The sequence below is a fragment of the Myotis yumanensis genome, unplaced genomic scaffold (genome assembly GCF_028538775.1).
Source record: "Myotis yumanensis isolate MYYU_CA2020_CCGP unplaced genomic scaffold, mMyoYum1.0.hap1 SCAF_3, whole genome shotgun sequence".
NCBI lineage: Eukaryota > Metazoa > Chordata > Mammalia > Chiroptera > Vespertilionidae > Myotis > Myotis yumanensis.
This window is the reverse complement of record NW_027223754.1, coordinates 165,319,412-165,337,237: the sequence shown is the minus strand read 5'-3', so window position 1 is coordinate 165,337,237 and position 17,826 is coordinate 165,319,412. Positions and strand designations below refer to the sequence as shown.

Genomic DNA, 17,826 nt, shown 5'->3' with positions numbered 1-17,826 from the left:
AAGGTACATGCCATGCCCTTGATGGGACTCGAACCTGTGAGCCCTTTAGACCAAGGGCTGACACTCTAACCACTGAAACAAACTGGGTAGGGCAGTATGGACATCTTAACGATGTTAATTCTTCCTACCTGTAAACACAGTATATGCTTCCATTTTTAAGGGGGGGGGGGGCAAAAGTAGATTTACAGTTGTGTGTAGGAGAAACACAGAATTTATTCTTGTATTATTATTTATTAATTATTGTATTTTCCATATGAACAATTATAAAACTACTTTTGCCCACCCTATATTTGTATCTTCTTCAATTTCTTTCTTTGGTGTCTTTTTTTTTAAATATATTTTATTGATTTTTTACAGAGAGGAAGGGAGAGGAATAGAGAGTTAGAAACATCGATGAGAGAGAAACATCGATCAGCTGCCTCCTGCACACTCCCCACTGGGGATGTGCCTGCAACCAAGGTACATGCCCTTGACCGGAATCGAACCTGGGACCTTTGAGTCCACAGGCCGATGCTCTGTCCACTGAGCCAACCGGTTGGGGCTTTCTTTGGTGTCTTATAATTTTCCAAGTATAGGTCTTTTACCTCCTTGGTTAAATTTATTCCTAGGTATTTAATTTTTATTGATTTTATTATTTTTTAATATAGTTTTATTGATTTCAGAGAAGAAGGGAGGAGGCTAGAGAGATAGAAACATCAATGATGAGAGAGAATCACTGATTGGCTGCTTCCTGCACACCCCACACGGGATCGAGCCAGCAACCTGGGCATATGCCCTGACCAGGGAATCGAACCTGGTTCATAGGTCAACGCTCAACCACTGAGCCACGCTGGCTGGGCATTTTTATTTTTTTGATGCAATTGTAAATGGGATTGTTTTCTTAGTTTCCCTTTTTATTAGTTCATTATTGGTGTATTAAAATGCAACTGATTTCTGAATATTTATTTTGTTTCCTACTACTTTACTGGTTTCATTTATCAGTTCTAGTAGTTTTTTGGTGGTATCTTTAGGGTTCTTAACACGTGTACTTTTTAAATTCTTAGCTAAAGAACAGTGTTTCTGCCCTGGCCAGTGTTTCTAAGTGGTTAGAGCAGTGGTTCTCAACCTTGGCTGCACATTAGAGTCACCTGGGAATCTTTTTAAAATCCTGATTTCTGGGCCTCATCCTCCGAAAATTCTGTCTCTTTGTTACTAATTTTGTGGCCCCACCCCATAACAAAGAAACAGAATTTCCGGAGGATGAGGCCCAGAAATCAGGATTTTAAAAAGATTCCCAGGTGATTCTAATGTGCAGCCAAGGTTGAGAACCACTGGGTTAGAGCGTCGGCCCACACACTGAAGGGTCATGGGTTTGATTCCGGTCAAGGGCACATACCTGGATTGTAGGTTCAATCCCCAGCCCCAGTTGGGGCATGTGCAGGAAGAAACCAATGCATATGTCTCTCTCACATCAGTGTTTCTCTCTCTCTCCCCCCACCCCCATCTTAAAAAAAAATCAATGGAAAAAAATATCCTCGGTTGAAGATTAACAAAACAAAAAAAGAAAGAAAGAAAGAGAGAGCAGTGTTTCTGAAACTAAGCATGGGAACCTTAGAGAGGTCAGGGTATTCATTGATAGTTGGAGACACTGGGGTTCTAAAAAATTGTTTATAAACTATGAGCTTTATAGACAAGGGGAGTTGGCCTTCTCTAATGCTGAGCCCTTAACTTCTGTTCTTTCTGAATACACGAGGTTTATTGCTATATTTAAGTGGAATACTTGCTGCAGAGGCTATATAACAGCCTTTGTAAAATAAAAACATAGATGAAAGATCACCTAAGCCCTTACAGGTATCTTTGTCATCACTCTGATTCAGTATTTTACACAAACCCTAGGTTTATGTTATTACTCTCACTTCTTCCACTTAGACTCTATTGGGGTGAAATAGCAAAACAATGCAAATTTTTAATTACCATTTTCTGATTAACTAAAACTATGTTACTAAATTTTATAGAAAGTCGTCTTCATAGTGATGCCAATCAGTCTCATTCAACTATCTGGGAGAAGCCGGAAACCCCTTTGGGATTAAGATGAGAATTCTGGCTCTTACAGGCTTCATCTGTTCTCCTTCCCGCGTGGTTGAAAAGCTGCTAGAAATATTTCTGCAGGCTGACTAAGGATCTGTTTCTCTCCACATTTTGAGTGTACTGAAGTGGGTGCTATGCAATTTAAATGTCTGATTTCCAGATCATTTTATTTCCGTCATTCCTGTTATGTCTTTGGCTCAACAAACTCTAGAATTTGTTTCAGACTTAATCTCAGACTGATATTACATGTTGAAGGCTTTGTCACAGAGCTTTGTGTGCTTCCCTGAAGTTTTAGGGCTTCAAAGGCCAGCCGTAATTTTTATTTCTTCTTTCCCTTTCACTGCTAGACACATCTCAAGGATTCTGATGCATTCAGTTCTTCCCCTTGAACATCCAAAGTGGAATTAGACCACTGCCAAGACTGCTCTAAGGAGTTCACTTCTTCTGAATTTTATCTAGAAGAATTATAACTTTTCTTTTTCATCTCCTTTTCATCTTAAAGTGATTCCAGGCTACGTTAGAAATTGTTTATTGAAATAGACCCTCAGAAACACTTTATTCCTAACATGTATTTAGTCCCTCACTCCCTGTAGTATAGTTAGTTTTTGACCCAAGGGGTTGACTGCTTCTCAACTCAGTCAGCTTAAAAGGGTTAAATTACATGCAGCACAAACTTCTCGTTTGTGAAGTTGACTTTTTCACATGAATGATTTTCCATCTCAAGAAATTGTTTCTATTTCAAGGACTAACAAATTCTACTTTACAAAGAGTTGAAGTGGGTTTCCTAAGGAAGTTTTTACTAAAGAACCAGACCATCTCTTTAAATGGAATCATTGTTGTAACTTAAGAGTGTTTTTTTGCTGCTGCTTCTGTTTATAAACTGTGAGCTATATAAAATGTATAAAATGAAACAATGTGGAGAGTAGCCAATAGCGGAAAGTGGCCCTCTATAAATTCTTTCTCCTTTCTCTGCAGTTTCTTGTGATTTTACTTAGTGGGCTTTGACCATCATGTAGTATTTCATAAAGCTGCTAAATAGACTTCTCTTTGGGCTTTGAAGAAAATGACTGAGTTTTGTCAGTCACTCAGCATTGGTAATATTGTGGCCATTGAGCAAACTTTGAAACAATAAAAATAATTCAATTGAAAATAATTCTGTTTCATTCATACATAGCAAGCTGTAGATCCCATGTGTACTGCATGTCTCACCTGGAGGCTTTTCTTTGCCCTTTTTCCAGCACTTTGTTAGCGAACGTAAATATGACGAGGATCTGGGAAGAGTAGCCCGGTTCACCTGTGACGTGGAGACCCTAAAGAAGAACATTGATTCATTTGGACAAGGTGAGATAACAAGAGATTCCGGGCACTGGAGATGGCGATGAGAAGACCCACTGTACTAATTAGAGACTGAAGTGCTGGTTGGCTTCTCTTCTGATTCTTCTTTCGTGCCTCTTGTGTTTTGTTTGTTTTTATGAAAAGTAGCTCTGAGATCTTTAAGAAGCCAGTGGATGCAGATGCTTGGAGCACTGAGGATGGGCTCCCTAAATTTGCAATAACATTTTTTTCATCCATTCTCTGTTGAGTTGAGAGTGTATGATATGAAGTATAAAGAGCATGGAGCTCTGGAGTCAGACCAAGTTTGCCTCTACTCATTTTATTCCTCTGGAACCTCATTTTATTCCTCTCCAAAATGGAGATAATAATACCTACCTTGCCTGGCATACAATAGGTGATAAAACAATAGCTTCAAAGAGGGTGGTGCCTCTAAGGTGAGAATTTGTGTGCCACCAATCCTGAGCTCAGCTCCTTGGTTCTTTCCATCTCATGAAAGTGAAATGCTGGCTCTAGGGCAGTGATTGTGAACTCAGCACTAGTCCAGGCTTAACACCAAGAAAAAAATCTAGTGGGGAGCATTAAACCATTGAATTCTGACAAAATTCGAATTGAAAATGTTAATATTTTTCAGCTAAATTGGTATTTTAAGTTTGGGATTATTTTTGCGAAAGAATCCTAGGAAGATACATGTTTGTTGTAAAGACTAGTTCTGTTCATATTAACTAATCTTGATTAGTTATACTGTGCATCATTCAAAATTTTTTAAAAAGATTAACTCTTTACCTTTGTCTTTCTTTGTAGTGTTCCTTTGTCTGTACTTTAGAGTGTTCCTCACGTAGGAACTGTATGTATGGCTTATATTGTTATTCCTAGGTTTAGGTAGTAGGAAGAGCCAGGACCTTAAGTAGTAGGAAGTGTCAGGAAGGCACTAGTTGGTGGGGGGATAGGTCACTCTGGTCTTGAACTATTGGCTTATTTCTAAGAGCAGTGGGAATTTGGAGGAAGAGGGCAGAAGGGAGATTTTCCTTTTTGTTACCGATTTTATGTATAAGCGTTCTTTATCTTAAATTGCTCTTGTGAAATGGGGAAAACCTTACCCTTCATCCTCTTTCATCATATGACCGCATATTTCTTATATTTGTTTCAGTGTCCCATCCAAAGAACAGCTATTCAACCCGATCGCGATGTAGCTCAGTTACATCTGTGTCCCTGAGTAGCCTGTGTGATGCCCCTGCTGCTGCTGCTGCTGCTGCTGCTTCCACCTGTGCCTCTGGTCCCAGCCTTACAAGTACTAACAAGAAAAACTCAGCACCAGGAGAGACTCCTGCAGGCAGAGCAGACTCCAGTGGCCGGTCCTGTCAGCCTCATCGCCAGGTAACCTGGCTTCCACACTGAGCTAGTCAGGAAGAAAGCTACCAGATTTTCACAGTTTATTTTTTATTTTATTTTTTAAAATATTTTATTGATTTTTTACAGAGAGGAAGGGAGGGGATAGAGAGCTAGAAACATCAATGAGAGAGAAACATTGATCAGCTGCCTCCTGCACACCCCCTACTAGGGATGTGCCTGCAACCAAGGTACATGCCCTTGACCGGAATCAAACCCAGGACCCTTCAGTCCTCAGGCCGACGCTCTATCCACTGAGCCAAACCGGTTAGGGCAGTTTATTTTTTTCTTTTTTCTTTTTTTTTTTAAATATATAGATTGTCACTGCTTAAGTGCTGACAGTTCAGTACATTACCTTCCTCTCTTTATTCCCATTCCACACCTATTTTGAATCCCTCCAGCCTGTTAGTTCCAGAGAAAGCATTTGGTATGTATGTTCCAAACCACCAGCCAGTTTAGATTTCCTGTTGCCAAGACTGCTGACTTTCTGATGTTGGCAGTGATTCTAGCTGTCGTAGGTAGTAACGCCTGGTAATTAGTCACAGTGGGAGTTGTGCACCCATCTCAAGGTAGATAAATACCACAGTGGCAGGTTCACCAGAATGAAGCAGCAACTCCTTAGAAGTACAACATAGAATATACCGGAGAGAGTGTGAACTTGGTTCCATAGGGAGTGAACACTAGAAAGTTGAAGCATAATCCATAGTTTCTTTTCCTTGGTTTGAAAAAGATACACAAGAGCAATTGAAAGCAGTGCTGTCAGTAATTCTTCAGAATTGAAATTGGAAGACAAAATTAAATCCCATGCCATAAACTTCCTGGGTTGTAATGTAAAAATGTACTGCATGTCATAGCAGTGTGATTGAATCTATGGTTTATATAGCAAAGCAGATCATAATGATGTTTATTTTATTATAACAAATGTTCATTATCTTTACAAATTATTTATCATCTGCAAAGCTCAGACATGTGATAAGATACTTGCCCAATTGAGGGCTTGTAACAACCCAAGGAATGTTCTTCCTTCTTTAGCATGTGCCCAGCTAAAGAAAAGTGAACTCCTCTTCAGTGGAGAAGAGCCTAGGGGTGAAAGGCAGGGAAAAATAGTGAAAGAATGATCATTTCTGATGCAGTGGCTAGGTTGAATTAGGCAGAATTCTGTGAATCTTGAGAGATCATTGAGTCCCAAGTATGGACTACCACAATTATGCTGTCAGAATACTCCCATAAACTAAACTGGAACAAATGGAGTACCACAATGCCAGAGTGTTTTGGACATCATATTCTTTCGTCCTTAGGTGTTGCCGGGGAACCGACGAGGAGGACAAGGCTGCAGGCCGCAAGGCCAAAAGTTCAGTGACCCCACGAACCAAGGACAACATGACAGTATGGGTCGTTACAGAAATAGCTCATGGTATTCATCTGGTTCCAGGTATCAGAGTTCACAACCCCAGGCACCAGGAAATGCTAGTGAACGGGGCCAGGCGCTCTCTGCAGGGAGCAATGGAACTGGAGCCAGCATGGAACCCAGCCCACCTAAGCCCTCATTCAAAAGGGGCCCACTCCCCCAGCGCAAACCCAGGACCTCTCATCCTGCAGCTGTGAACTCTTGAGGGAAATTCCAATTGGCCTTTCTCCTTTATCCCACATAATTCAACTTGATAACTGGACTTTAGGAAACTTATAGTTAGATTTAATAACAGAAAGACGTTTTCGCATATCAGTTTTTTTACCATTCTAAATATTTCTTTCCTCCTTTCCTCATTATTTTTGGAGGGCAATCTTTTTTTTCCCTTGACCTTTCCCCGTGATTTGGATTCATTCTGATTGGTCATTTCTACTAGCAATCATGGGCAATGATGGCCAAGTTTCCCAAGGGTAAGCAGTGTTCTTCCCAGGGCACCAGGCCTTTCAGTTGCCCGCAGAGGCCGTCCTCAGCAGCCCCCACGGTTAGGCTCTCAGGAGTGGATGGGTCGGAGCTAGTCCTACTGCCTTTCCAGTCTAAGAGGAGCCACACATGCCTGTCAGGTTCCCTCTAAACAACAGTTTAACCAGGAGAGGCACTGAGGGGATTGTGTACTGCACTGAATTAGTCAGAGAAGTGGAAAATTTAATTGGTGAAAAGGAAAAAAGACTAGGAAATATTTAAGAATCTGCCTCTCACAAAGTGCCTGAGATTGACACTCAGATCAGGGTTTCAGTCTCCCGCTTGGCATGATAGCTTAACCTGCAGTTTCTTCAAAATATCCAAAGCTTTGTTTCCTTAATTTCCTTAGACTGCAAACATGTCTAGGGAAGCCCATGGGAAAATAGCATTTATTTAAAGTTAAAAGAGGGGGAAAAGTATTTCTTTGCTTTAATGTTTGAAGATTTTTGTTGTTATTATTCTCATTCTAAATCGTATTCTTATCCTGAATCAAATTTATAGCTATGTAATTAGTGTTAATCTAAGTGTTACTCATCAAAAAATTGCCGCAGTCAATCTTTAGAGTTGAGTAAATAAAAACAACTGCATAAATGTTCCCACATTTGTTTCCCAGCGGCAAGTGACTTCATTTCATTATCTATTTTTCTTTGAGTCTCATGTGGTAGAAGTCTCTGAGACAGCTTGTTCAGGGCTTAAATGAGGGTGTCTGATGCCTAAGTCATCTGTCCACTGCTTAGCTTCAGAACCAAATTAAAATGTGAAGAGCCAGAATGAGCAAATGCAGCTGTTCCTGTGGGAAAGATTCATAGGATAGGGAATGACTTTCCAAAGGAGAGCTTACCAGTTTAGAAAAACCACAGCTGCCAACAGCTCTCCCAGGCAACCAAAGGTTATATCAGCACCCCTCCTCCCTGCCTGTCCCTCGACAGGAGTAGTGAATGTAACTATAATTGAGCTCCCGCACGTAGCAGGTGGCATCGGTGCCAGACCCTTGCACCCTATCCCCACTCCAGCATCTATGATTTAATAACAGCAGAGCGATTTATTTCTCCAGTATTTGTTCTCCCAAGTCTGAATCCCAGACTATAAGTGGCAGTGGTGCAGAACTCAGCTGCCTCGGGGCTTCCCCTGGCTCTTTGGCTGAAGCTGAGCTGCCTGGTTCAGGTTGGTTGAACAGATTTAGAGAGGACGAGAGATTGTGTGTGTCTTTCAGTAATGAAAACAGTAGTCAAGGAGTACTGGGAAGCCATTTTCTAAAAGGCTCATCACCTCATTTGGGGGAATTTGTCCAATAACACCATCAGCCTGCTGGGTGTCAGGAAAAAAAAAAACCCTGCTTTTCTGATTAATTGCTTACCTTACTTTATAGGAAATTCAGAAATTGAAACAACCTTGAAGGATTCTGAGGTCTATCTCTGTATCCAAGCAAAACTGTATTTAACCACCCAGACAGATGGGAAGCCACTGTTTATGAAAACAGTCTTTAAGTCGAAATTAAAATCTTATAGAAAAGTATTTGAATATATTTTTCTGTGACCATAAAAAGTTTGAAAATTATGAAGATTTTTCTACATTTTGTTTTTAATTACAAAAGTAGTATTTAAAATATCAAATAATACAGAAATGTAAAAGGAGAAAGTTAAAGTTTCTATTCCTCAGGCTTAGTAATGACTTAGTTTGGTGTAGCCCAGCTGTTGTGGCTCAGTGGTGGAGCATTGACCCATGAATCAGGAGGTCATAGTTTAATTCCCAGTCAGGGCACATGCCCGGGTTGCGGGCTCTATCCCCAGTGTGGGGCGTGCAAGAGGCAGCCTATCAATGATTCTCATCATTGATGTTTCTATCTCTCCCTCTCCCTTCCTCTCTGAAATGAATAAAAAAACATATTTTTTAAAAATAATAATAATTTGGTGTATACCTTTATAGATTTTTCAAGGCATATATGTATATATACACAGGAATATATAGATTTTTTGTTTGTATGTGTTTTGCGATTTTTTTTAATCATGTCTAAACCATAGTTCATTTAGGATCTTCTGTTGTAGATATTCTGTTCCTAAATTTGCCAATTTGACTTTCTTCGATAAAGATAAGTTAGGTTTATCTTAAGTTTGAATTGTGCAGCCATTCCTTGCTCTCCATATAGATCTGGCCTTCCTAAGAGAAGAGAGGCTCTGAACCCTGGGCAGCTCCCACTGGCTGGTCAAAGAGATCCTGCCTAATCATCATTGTTCCTTCCTTTTCCATTGCCTCTTAGAGATCAATGTCTTGCTTTTCCCCAACTTAGAGATAGGACTTGAAACTTCAGATTGCTTATCTCTGGCAGTTATATGCCTCTGGAGAGAGAACATTTCAGTTAGCATGGCTTCATTATGAACATCAGTATTTCCTAGGCCCCTTACTTATCACAGTTCTTAAAATTCCATCACTCCCTCCCTGCCACTCTTTTCTTAAAAAAAAAAAGATCAATGGAAAAAATATCCTCAGGTGAGGATTAGCAACAAAAGGATGGTACAAAAGGATGGATGCATGATGGAAGATAAAAAATCTTCCCCTATCTTGTCCCATTGATAAGTTTCATATATATCTTGCCACAAATTTTCTAAATTTCAAACATGCAAATATATTTTTCTTTCTTTTATATAAATAGGAATCAAACTATTCATACTTCTATAACCTTGCTTTTTTCATTTCTCACTTTTTATAATAGATTTTTTGTTTTATGAAAAATCAATATATATATATATATATATATATATATATATATAAATGCTAAAAAATAAATTAATAATAAATTTAAACAGTTCAGAAGTGCATATGATGAAAAATATGCCTCCATCCCACTCTGGACTTTTTGCCCCCTCCCCTGAGGCCACCACTCTTAAGTACCTTGTGTTCCCTTCAGAGATTTTCTGTACTAGCTCATATATATCGTAAGAATGTATACCACTTTTTTAAAATTAAATTTATTGGGGTGACATTGGTCAACATGAATACATAGGTTTCAGGTGTGGGTTTCTATGTTATAAGATTTGTATGTTACACCATACGCTTACTACTCTAAGTCAGATCCCCCTGTCACCATATATTAGGACCCTTTCCTCCTCCCACCCCCTTCCCTCAGGCAACCACCACACTGCCATTTGTGTTCACAAGTTTCAGTTTTATATCCCACATATGAGTGAAGTCATATAATTCTTAGCTTTTTCTGACTGACTTATTTCACTTAGCATAATGTTCTCAGGATCCATCCATGTTGTTGCAAATGGAGCTATTTCATCCTTTCTTATGGTTAATTAGTATTCCATTGTGTACATGTACCATATCTTCTTCATCCAATCCTTTATTGCAGGGCACTTTGGTTGTTTTCCATGTCTTGGTCACCATGAATAATGCTGTAATGAACATAGGGGTGCATATAGCTTGTGATTTCAAGTTTTTTGGGTATATACCCAGGAGAGGGATTCCTGGGTCATATGGTAGCTCTATTCTCAAATTTTTGAGGAATCGCCACACTGCTTTCCATAGTCGTCGTACCAATCTACATTCCCACCAGCGATAGATGAGGGTTCCCTTTTTTCCACAACCTCTCCAACACTTGTTATTGCTTGTCTTATTGACAATGGCTACTCTAACAGGTATAAGAGTTTTTTGTTGTTGTTTTTAAAATATATTTTATTGATTTTTTACAGAGAGGGAGGGAGAGAGAGAGAGTCAGAAACATCGATGAGAGAGAAACATCGATCATTTCCTCCTGCACACCTCCCACTGGGGATTTGCCCACAACCAAGGTACATGCCCTTGACCGGAATCGAACCCTGAAACCTTCAGTCCACAGGCCAACGCTCTATCCACTGAGCCAAACTGGTCAGGGCTATAAGGGGGTTTTTGATTGTAGTTTTGATTTGCATTTCCCTAATTACCAGTGAGGTTGAACATCTTTTCATATATCTATTGGCTGTATCTTCTTGAGAGAGGAGTATTTTCAGGTCCTCTGCCCACTTTTTGATTGGGTGGTTTGTCTGGTGTTTTTTATGAGTTTTTTTTTTTTTTAATGTATTTTTATTGATTTCAGAGAGGAAGGGAGAGAGAAATAGAAACATCAATGATGAGAAAGAATCATTGATCGGCCACCTCTACTAGGGATTGAGCCCGCTACCCCAGGCATGTGCCCTTGACCGGAATCGAACCTCGGACCCTTCAGTCCACAGGCGGACGCTCTATCCACTGAGCCAAACAAGCTAGGGCTATGAGTTCTATATATATTTTTTAAATTAAACCTTTGTCAGAGCTACTGTTTGCAAATATCTCCCATCTGATTGGCTGCTTCTTTATTTTGTTGTGCAGAAGCTTTTTAGTTTGATATAGTCCCGTTCATTTATTTTTGCCTTTACTTCCCTTGCCTTTGGGGTCAAGTTCATAAAATGTTCTCTATGACCAAGGTCCATAAGTTTGGTACCTATAGTTTCTTCTGTGTAACTTGTTTCGGGTCTTATATTTAGGTCTTTGATACATTTTGAATTAATTTTTGTACATGGGACAAACTGTAATCCACTTTCATTCATTTGCATATGGCTTTCCAGTTTTCCCAGCGCCATTTATTGAAGAGAGTATTTTGACTCCATTGTGTGTTTCTGGCTCCTTTGTTGAAAATTATTTGTCAATATACATGTTGTTTTATAGCTGGGCTCTCTATTCTGTTCCATTCTGTGTGTCTGCAAATGCCATGCTGTTTTGATTATCCTAGCTCAATAGTATAATTTGAAGTCAGGTAGTGTGATACCTCCAGCTTCATTCTTTTTTCTCAAGATTGCCTTGGCTATTCGGGGTCTTTTGTGGTTCCATACAAATCTGATGATTTTTCATTGTATTTCTTTAAAAAATGACATTGGGGGTTGCATTAAATCTGTATATTGCTTTAGGTAATAGAATGCACTATACCACTTAGACCTCTTTTTATGTCGGTATACACAAACATACCTTGTTCTTCCTATGGCTGGATAGTATCTCATTGTATAAATTTATCATAATTAGTTTATCCAGTCCCTACTAATGGTTTTCAGGTTTTTGCTATTATAAGTATTGATGAAATGAGCATCTCATAATATGTATATCATTCCTCATTTGTGAATATGTATCTTCAGGACAAATTCCTATAAGTGGAATTGCTGGATCTCATTGGTAAAGTATTCTTAAAGATGCATGGATTTACACTCGCGCCAACAGTGTTTGGGAGTGCTTAGTACAGGTGCTGAGCTGGAAGCTGAGGAAAGACAAAGATAACCAAAACACATCCCTTCAAGGGGCTGATAAGCCAGTTGGGGCAACTGATACATACGGATAAAATAATTCAAGGTAATAGTGTTGCATTAATGAGCCATGCTGTCTTCTGAGGGTGAAATGGGGGAAGCACCACTTTAAGGGCTGGGTCCTACACTTAAACTAGAACTACGCAAGGGGTGATCAGGCGTTTGTTCGGTGGTTTATAGGTAAGGTGGCCTTATTTCAGAATCCCAAACCAGGGTACAGACTTATGAGTATGAATGTATGTATGGAGGGGAAACAGGATAACTACATTAGGTTGGGAGTGACCTGGAAAAGTCAGGATGCATGGTTATCAGTCTGTGGACTAAGCTATACTGTTGGAGGTCAGTTGAAGAATGACTTGTTGCCCCTGGGAGTTCTGCCATTTGACTTAATAACATGAGGCTTTGTCTTGCCTGATTTATTGGGTTCATCCTACCTTCTTGCCCCACCTGGTGAGGGTTATATCCATACAGCAGCACACTTCATGGAAGAAACAGGTTCCAAAATGATACCTGTGTGTAGGTCACCAGCTGATATAAGGAGCTATTTTGTCACTATTTTAACCAGTTCAGAGTACCAGACCATAATGCTGGTCTGGTAAAATCAGTCAACTTGACTAAAGCACATTTTTTCCCTTCAAACATTGAGGCACCTACTATGCACTAGGCCAGTGGTTCTCAACCTTCTGGCCCTTTAAATACAGTTCCTCATGTTGTGACCCAACCATAAAATTATTTTCGTTGCTACTTCATAACTGTAATGTTGCTACTGTTATGAATCGTAATGTAAATATCTGATATGCAGGATGGTCTTAGGCGACCCCTGTGAAAGGGTCGTTCGACCGCCAAAGGGGTCTCGACCCACAGGTTGAGAACCGCTGCACTAGGCACTATGCTGAGTTCTGAGGCTTAGATGAATGGTTCTAGCTCAGGGGTGGGCAAACTTTTTGACTCGAGGGCCACAATGGGTTCTTAAACTGGACCGGAGGGCCGGAACAAAAGCATGGATGGAGTGTTTGTGTGAACTAATATAAATTCAAAGTAAACATCATTACATAAAAGGGTACGGTCTTTTTTTTTTTTTAGTTTTATTCATTTCAAACGGGCCGGATCCTGCCCGCGGGCCGTAGTTTGCCCACGGCTGTTCTAGCTCTTGCCTCAACCGCTTTGCAGGTGAAGGGAATAGAGTTCTTAGCTCTTCCTTAAACTCTTAGAAGCTGTGCCTGGTGGCTAGACAGTGTGGTAGAATGGGAAGACCCTGGACTTTTGAGACGCACCCTTGGATTTTAATTCTGACTTCACAGCTTGGTAGTCATGTGAGCAGCAAACCTTGGGAAAATCATATCTTTGGACCTCTCCATGGACTATAAAGTGGAGACAATGGCAACTACTTCATTACTATGCCAGCTGTTGCAGAACAATACCCTAGTGTCTACGTTAACCCGGGACCAATTGAAAGCTCACTCACCATAACTTTTGCTTTTTGTGTTTCCTGCCCAGTTAAAAAGTGAGGAAAGACTTCCCCTGTCTCCAGCCATACAGACCTTACTAACAAAAAAAAATAAGTCATCCTATATTCCTTTTGTACCTTTTCTCCTCTGAGTGCATATCTCCCCAGCATGGTGCCCCTCTTATCTGTCTGTCATACTTGTCAGGAAAGTGCACCCTCACCCCCAATTTCTGAGCTCTCTGGATGGGGCAGGCCAGATGCTCAAGGCACTACCTGGGTAAACGCAGTCACCAGCACAGCAGCATACAGGAGTGAAGGGGAGCAGGGCAGGCTTGCCCAGGGGAGAGACAGGGAATGTTATTTCATACCGGTGTGGAGGGGATTTTATTACCTGCATTGCTACTCCTTGGAAACACTATCTGAAGAAGGTTTTTCTGGGTGAGGAAACTCACCCACCATCACCACAACCAGCACAACTGTTCTGCAGTCCGCCCGCCCCTTCACTGCTGTCAAAACAGCAGGAATGAACACCACCCACTCTGATTCCTCAGGGAAAAGTCAGGTCTCCTTTTTATGTCTCTCTTCAGCTTAACCCAGTTAGGCTTTCTCTGTAACTTGATTTCAAACAAACCCATTTTCTGGTGCTGCTAGGACATAGAGATTGAGATTTCTCAGCCTCACTCCCTTGCTGGCTCCAGGCAAGGTTGTGGTAGCCTGCCCTCCGGCAGGCAGGGCATGAAGTCCAGGTTGCTGTTTACAGTGGGCACTCACTACAGGTCACTAACTGACCACTCATCAAAATGACCATACTGTTGCCTTTTAATGGGCTGTTTACCAAAGGACCGGACCAAGCACCCCCGCAGTGTGGCACAGTAGCATACTGCTGTCAACCCAGTCAAACCTTGGTTCAGACCCGGTTCCACCACTACTAGCCGTGAGACATAAAACAGTTTCTTTACCTGTTAATAAAACCATGGGCCTTCCGGGATTTCCTTGTTTGAAAGTTTATTGTTATTTTCTCATAGTAGCTAGGATCACCCACTAAAACAAAAGAAAAATGGCTTTGTAAAGTATATGATTATCTAACCACTATGCTGCACACCTGAAACTAATACAAAATACTATTAAATGTAAACTGTAATGGTAAAATAAAGTTTAAACAATAATAAACAATGCTATAATAAACATCATTGAACATAAAAAAAGGAATGGCCTAATATGAGACAGCCAAGAGGTGGCCAAGTACTGAAGGCCTCAAAGTATTCCAAAATGTTTTGTTTATTTTGGTGGGGAAGGGGAACCTTCAGTGAGGCCTTATTCTGAGCTCATTTCAGTGGTCCTAGCACCTGAGGCCAGAGCAAGCGTTCAGGGGAACATTTAACAACAACTGCTACCACTTCCTAAACTCAACAATCCTCTGAGGAAAGATCATTACAAATGAAGGGACTGATGCTCTGTGAGATTAACACCCATCCTGCCCAAGGTCACTGAGCTGTTCGTTCAGTGACAGTTAGAGCCCAGACTACTATGACCTGAAAGCCTGAGATGTTCCCACCACACAACACAGCCTGAGAAGCAGGGCATGGCCACACTGGCCAAGAGACAGACCGGGATCTCCAGAAAGGAGGGTAGGAAGAATGGAGAAGGGAGGGGCCCTGGGCTCTATTCCTCGACAGCCACCTGTTCTCACCCACACTGCACACTGAGACTAACTCCTACTGTGCCTGGGGGGAGGGGGACTTTTTCCATCTTTTGTGCCTTGAATTCCCCCCGCCCCTTGCTTTGCTCTTCCCTTCTCTCCTTGTTCCTTTTGTAGATAATACTCCCACAGACTTCCCACCGCAGCTCCAAAACGCAGCCTCCTGAGTTTCTTGTTGACAGTGGCTTTGAGCTATCTCTGAGCACGGCTCTCCCTCAACCTTCCTCTCCCTGTGACACCCACCACGGCTGAATGACTGGAGTTGCGGGGAGGGGAGAAGAAATGAGATTACAGTGAGGAAGCCAGTGCTCTCCAACTTCACAGCGCTCTGTTCAACTCCTCCCTAATCCCCATTTTACTGTCTCCTTAATGTGGGTCCCTGCCCCTTGTGTGTTTGGGGGTTGGGGGAGGTGGAAAGAAAAGGCAGGAAGATCTTACTTAGGAACTTAGGTAACAAGGTACAGACAGATAGAGAAAGAGAGAGACTTGCTGAAAGTAACCAAGTTGGTAAAAACTATATACCTCTACCTCTGTTTCCTCATTTGTGAAATGGAAGTGTAACTAGCACTACCATGCTTATTTCACCAGGGCTCCTATAAAATTCAAAATCAAATAAACATTTACATGGTGTAAATGGCACACGTTGTTCTAGGTCCTTTACTCATTCCTAACAATCCTCTGAAGTGTTATCATCCCCATTTCACACATAAGAAAACTGAGTCACAGAAGGAAAACCACACAGTAAGTGGCAGAGCTATTTTCAGACCCAGTTTGGTTCCCAAGTTGGTGGGTGCTCTCAACCACTGCCTGCCTCATCCCGTCTTCAAGGTGAGCTGACCCCTAACCTGCACCCTCTCCTTAGCAGAATGCCTGAATGTCACCTGGAGGGGCACAGAAGAGCGGCTAAGGGAGGGTTACTTTGCAGCCCAGGACCCTCGTGAGGGTGGGAGTGGAGGTGGGGAGCATGAGCTGCAGACTCCTTTTTAGGCTCTTTCTTCCTGGGAACAGGATTTCAGGATTCAGAGTACGCTTCCTCTCTTTCCTCCCAAACGCACCAGTTCATTTTAATACAGGTGCTTGGGCCTTGGCCCTCGTTGTGGACGAGTGGTAGGTGGAGCGGCGGACTCTCCTTTCTGATACTGGTGACACTGGGTGTATCTTCTAGAGGGGTGGGGAGTGCACAGCCGCCAGCCTCACTCGTTCGGGAACAAATTGCTGTTTTGGCCCCGGCGGCTCCTCTGGGCGCGGGCGGTAGCCGTGCTCACTTGCAAACCGTGGGAGGGAGGAGCGGCGCTGGCAGCGCGAGGCTGGGGACACCGACGCAGCGCCAGAGACGAGCAGGAGACTGCTCGGGCCGCCTCCTCTCCGGGCGCCTGGCCCCTCCTTTCAACTCCTCACCCGAGGGGGGATGGAGCCAACGCACCCCACCTCTGCCAGCTTCCCCTCCAGATCCAAGCCGAGTTCTCGAGGACTGAAGGGGGGCGGGGAGCGGAGGCTGGGTCCTCCTGACTCCGGGCTCGCCAGGACCCACGTGCTAGGCTAGGAAGTTCTCACCAGCGTCTGACGTCTACCTGTCCCCGGCATTTGCAACCTGACCCTCTAGCGCAGCCTGGGAGCAACAGGTGATGAATAGAAAAATGGGGGCAAGGCAGAGGGTCTGGCCTCCCACCATCCGCGCACACCTATACCCTTTCCGCTCCGGAGCGCACACGGGGAGCATTTGAACCTTCCTCCCAGGGCTTCCCACCCTCCAATTTCCCAGCAGCTCCCGGCTGCAGCGGCATCTGCTATAGATGGAGCGATCCATTTCCAGGGGTCAAGTTGAGGCTGAGAAAGGCTGGCATGCCCAGAAGCTGTGTGCAGAACGCCCCCCGCCCCCCCCCACCCCCCGCTCCCCAGTCGCCTTTAGACTCCCCTGCACAATTGGAATCCCTCTAGGGGTCCCAACCTCCGCCAACTACCCGGCCTTCACCTGCTGCGCTAGTGCCCCCGCCCCTTTTCCGATTACGGTTTCCTCGGGGAAGGCACACTCTACCTTCCCTCCCGCCCCCGCCCCCAGCCCAGCCTCTCCTCAGGTCCCTATTGCGGAGAAGGCGCCGCTCCCCTGCGGCCGGGGAGCCCCAGCCAGACCTGGCGCTCGCCGGTCCTTCTCCGAGGGGCGGGCCGGGCGGCTTGGGGCGGGCCGGGTGGCGGGGATTGGAGGACCGCCACCTCCCCTGCTCCCACCGAGGTCCCGAGGGGAGGGGGTTCCCTCGGTGGGAGTCCTGTCCCTTTAAGGAGGCGGCCCTGCCTGGGTGTGCCCGGTCTCCATGGTTACCCCAGTGCAGGCGGCGGGCGCCCCAGGGAGGGAGGGAGGCTGCCGCTTCTCCCCGACAGACGGAGGGAGCTGCGGGGACCCGGCACCCATTCGAGCCTGTGCGGGAGCCGAACGGCAGCTGAAACGGGAGCCACGGTCGCCGCCGTTGCGAGCGGAAGGTGCCGAGAGCGCAGCCGGCGCTGAGTCTGGAGCCGGGGATTCGTGGGCGGCCGGAGCTCGAGGGGCCGCGCGCCATGCCCCGGGCCCCGACGGCAGGGACGGCCCCTCGCGCGCGGGCGGCCGGCGGGGCCCGCGAGTCTGGGGTGGGCATTGTCCCCCGACAGTCGCGCTAAGGGGCGT

The 17,826-nt window shown here is 43.7% G+C and overlaps 1 protein-coding gene across 4 annotated transcripts in view; it reads left to right on the top strand.

Moving 5' to 3' along the window:
* Positions 1-11,397, top strand: part of SPATS2 (spermatogenesis associated serine rich 2) — a 124,743-nt gene extending 113,346 nt beyond the window's left edge. For all 4 annotated transcript variants that reach the window (XM_070410302.1, XM_070410303.1, XM_070410304.1 and 1 more), the window contains 3 exons: positions 3,306-3,408; positions 4,550-4,776; positions 6,087-11,397. In XM_070410302.1, coding sequence (XP_070266403.1) covers positions 3,306-3,408; positions 4,550-4,776; positions 6,087-6,401 — 645 coding nt within the window. In that variant the 3' untranslated portion in view covers positions 6,402-11,397. The remainder of the gene's footprint in view (positions 1-3,305; positions 3,409-4,549; positions 4,777-6,086) is intronic.
* The last annotated feature ends 6,429 nt before the right edge of the window (positions 11,398-17,826 follow it).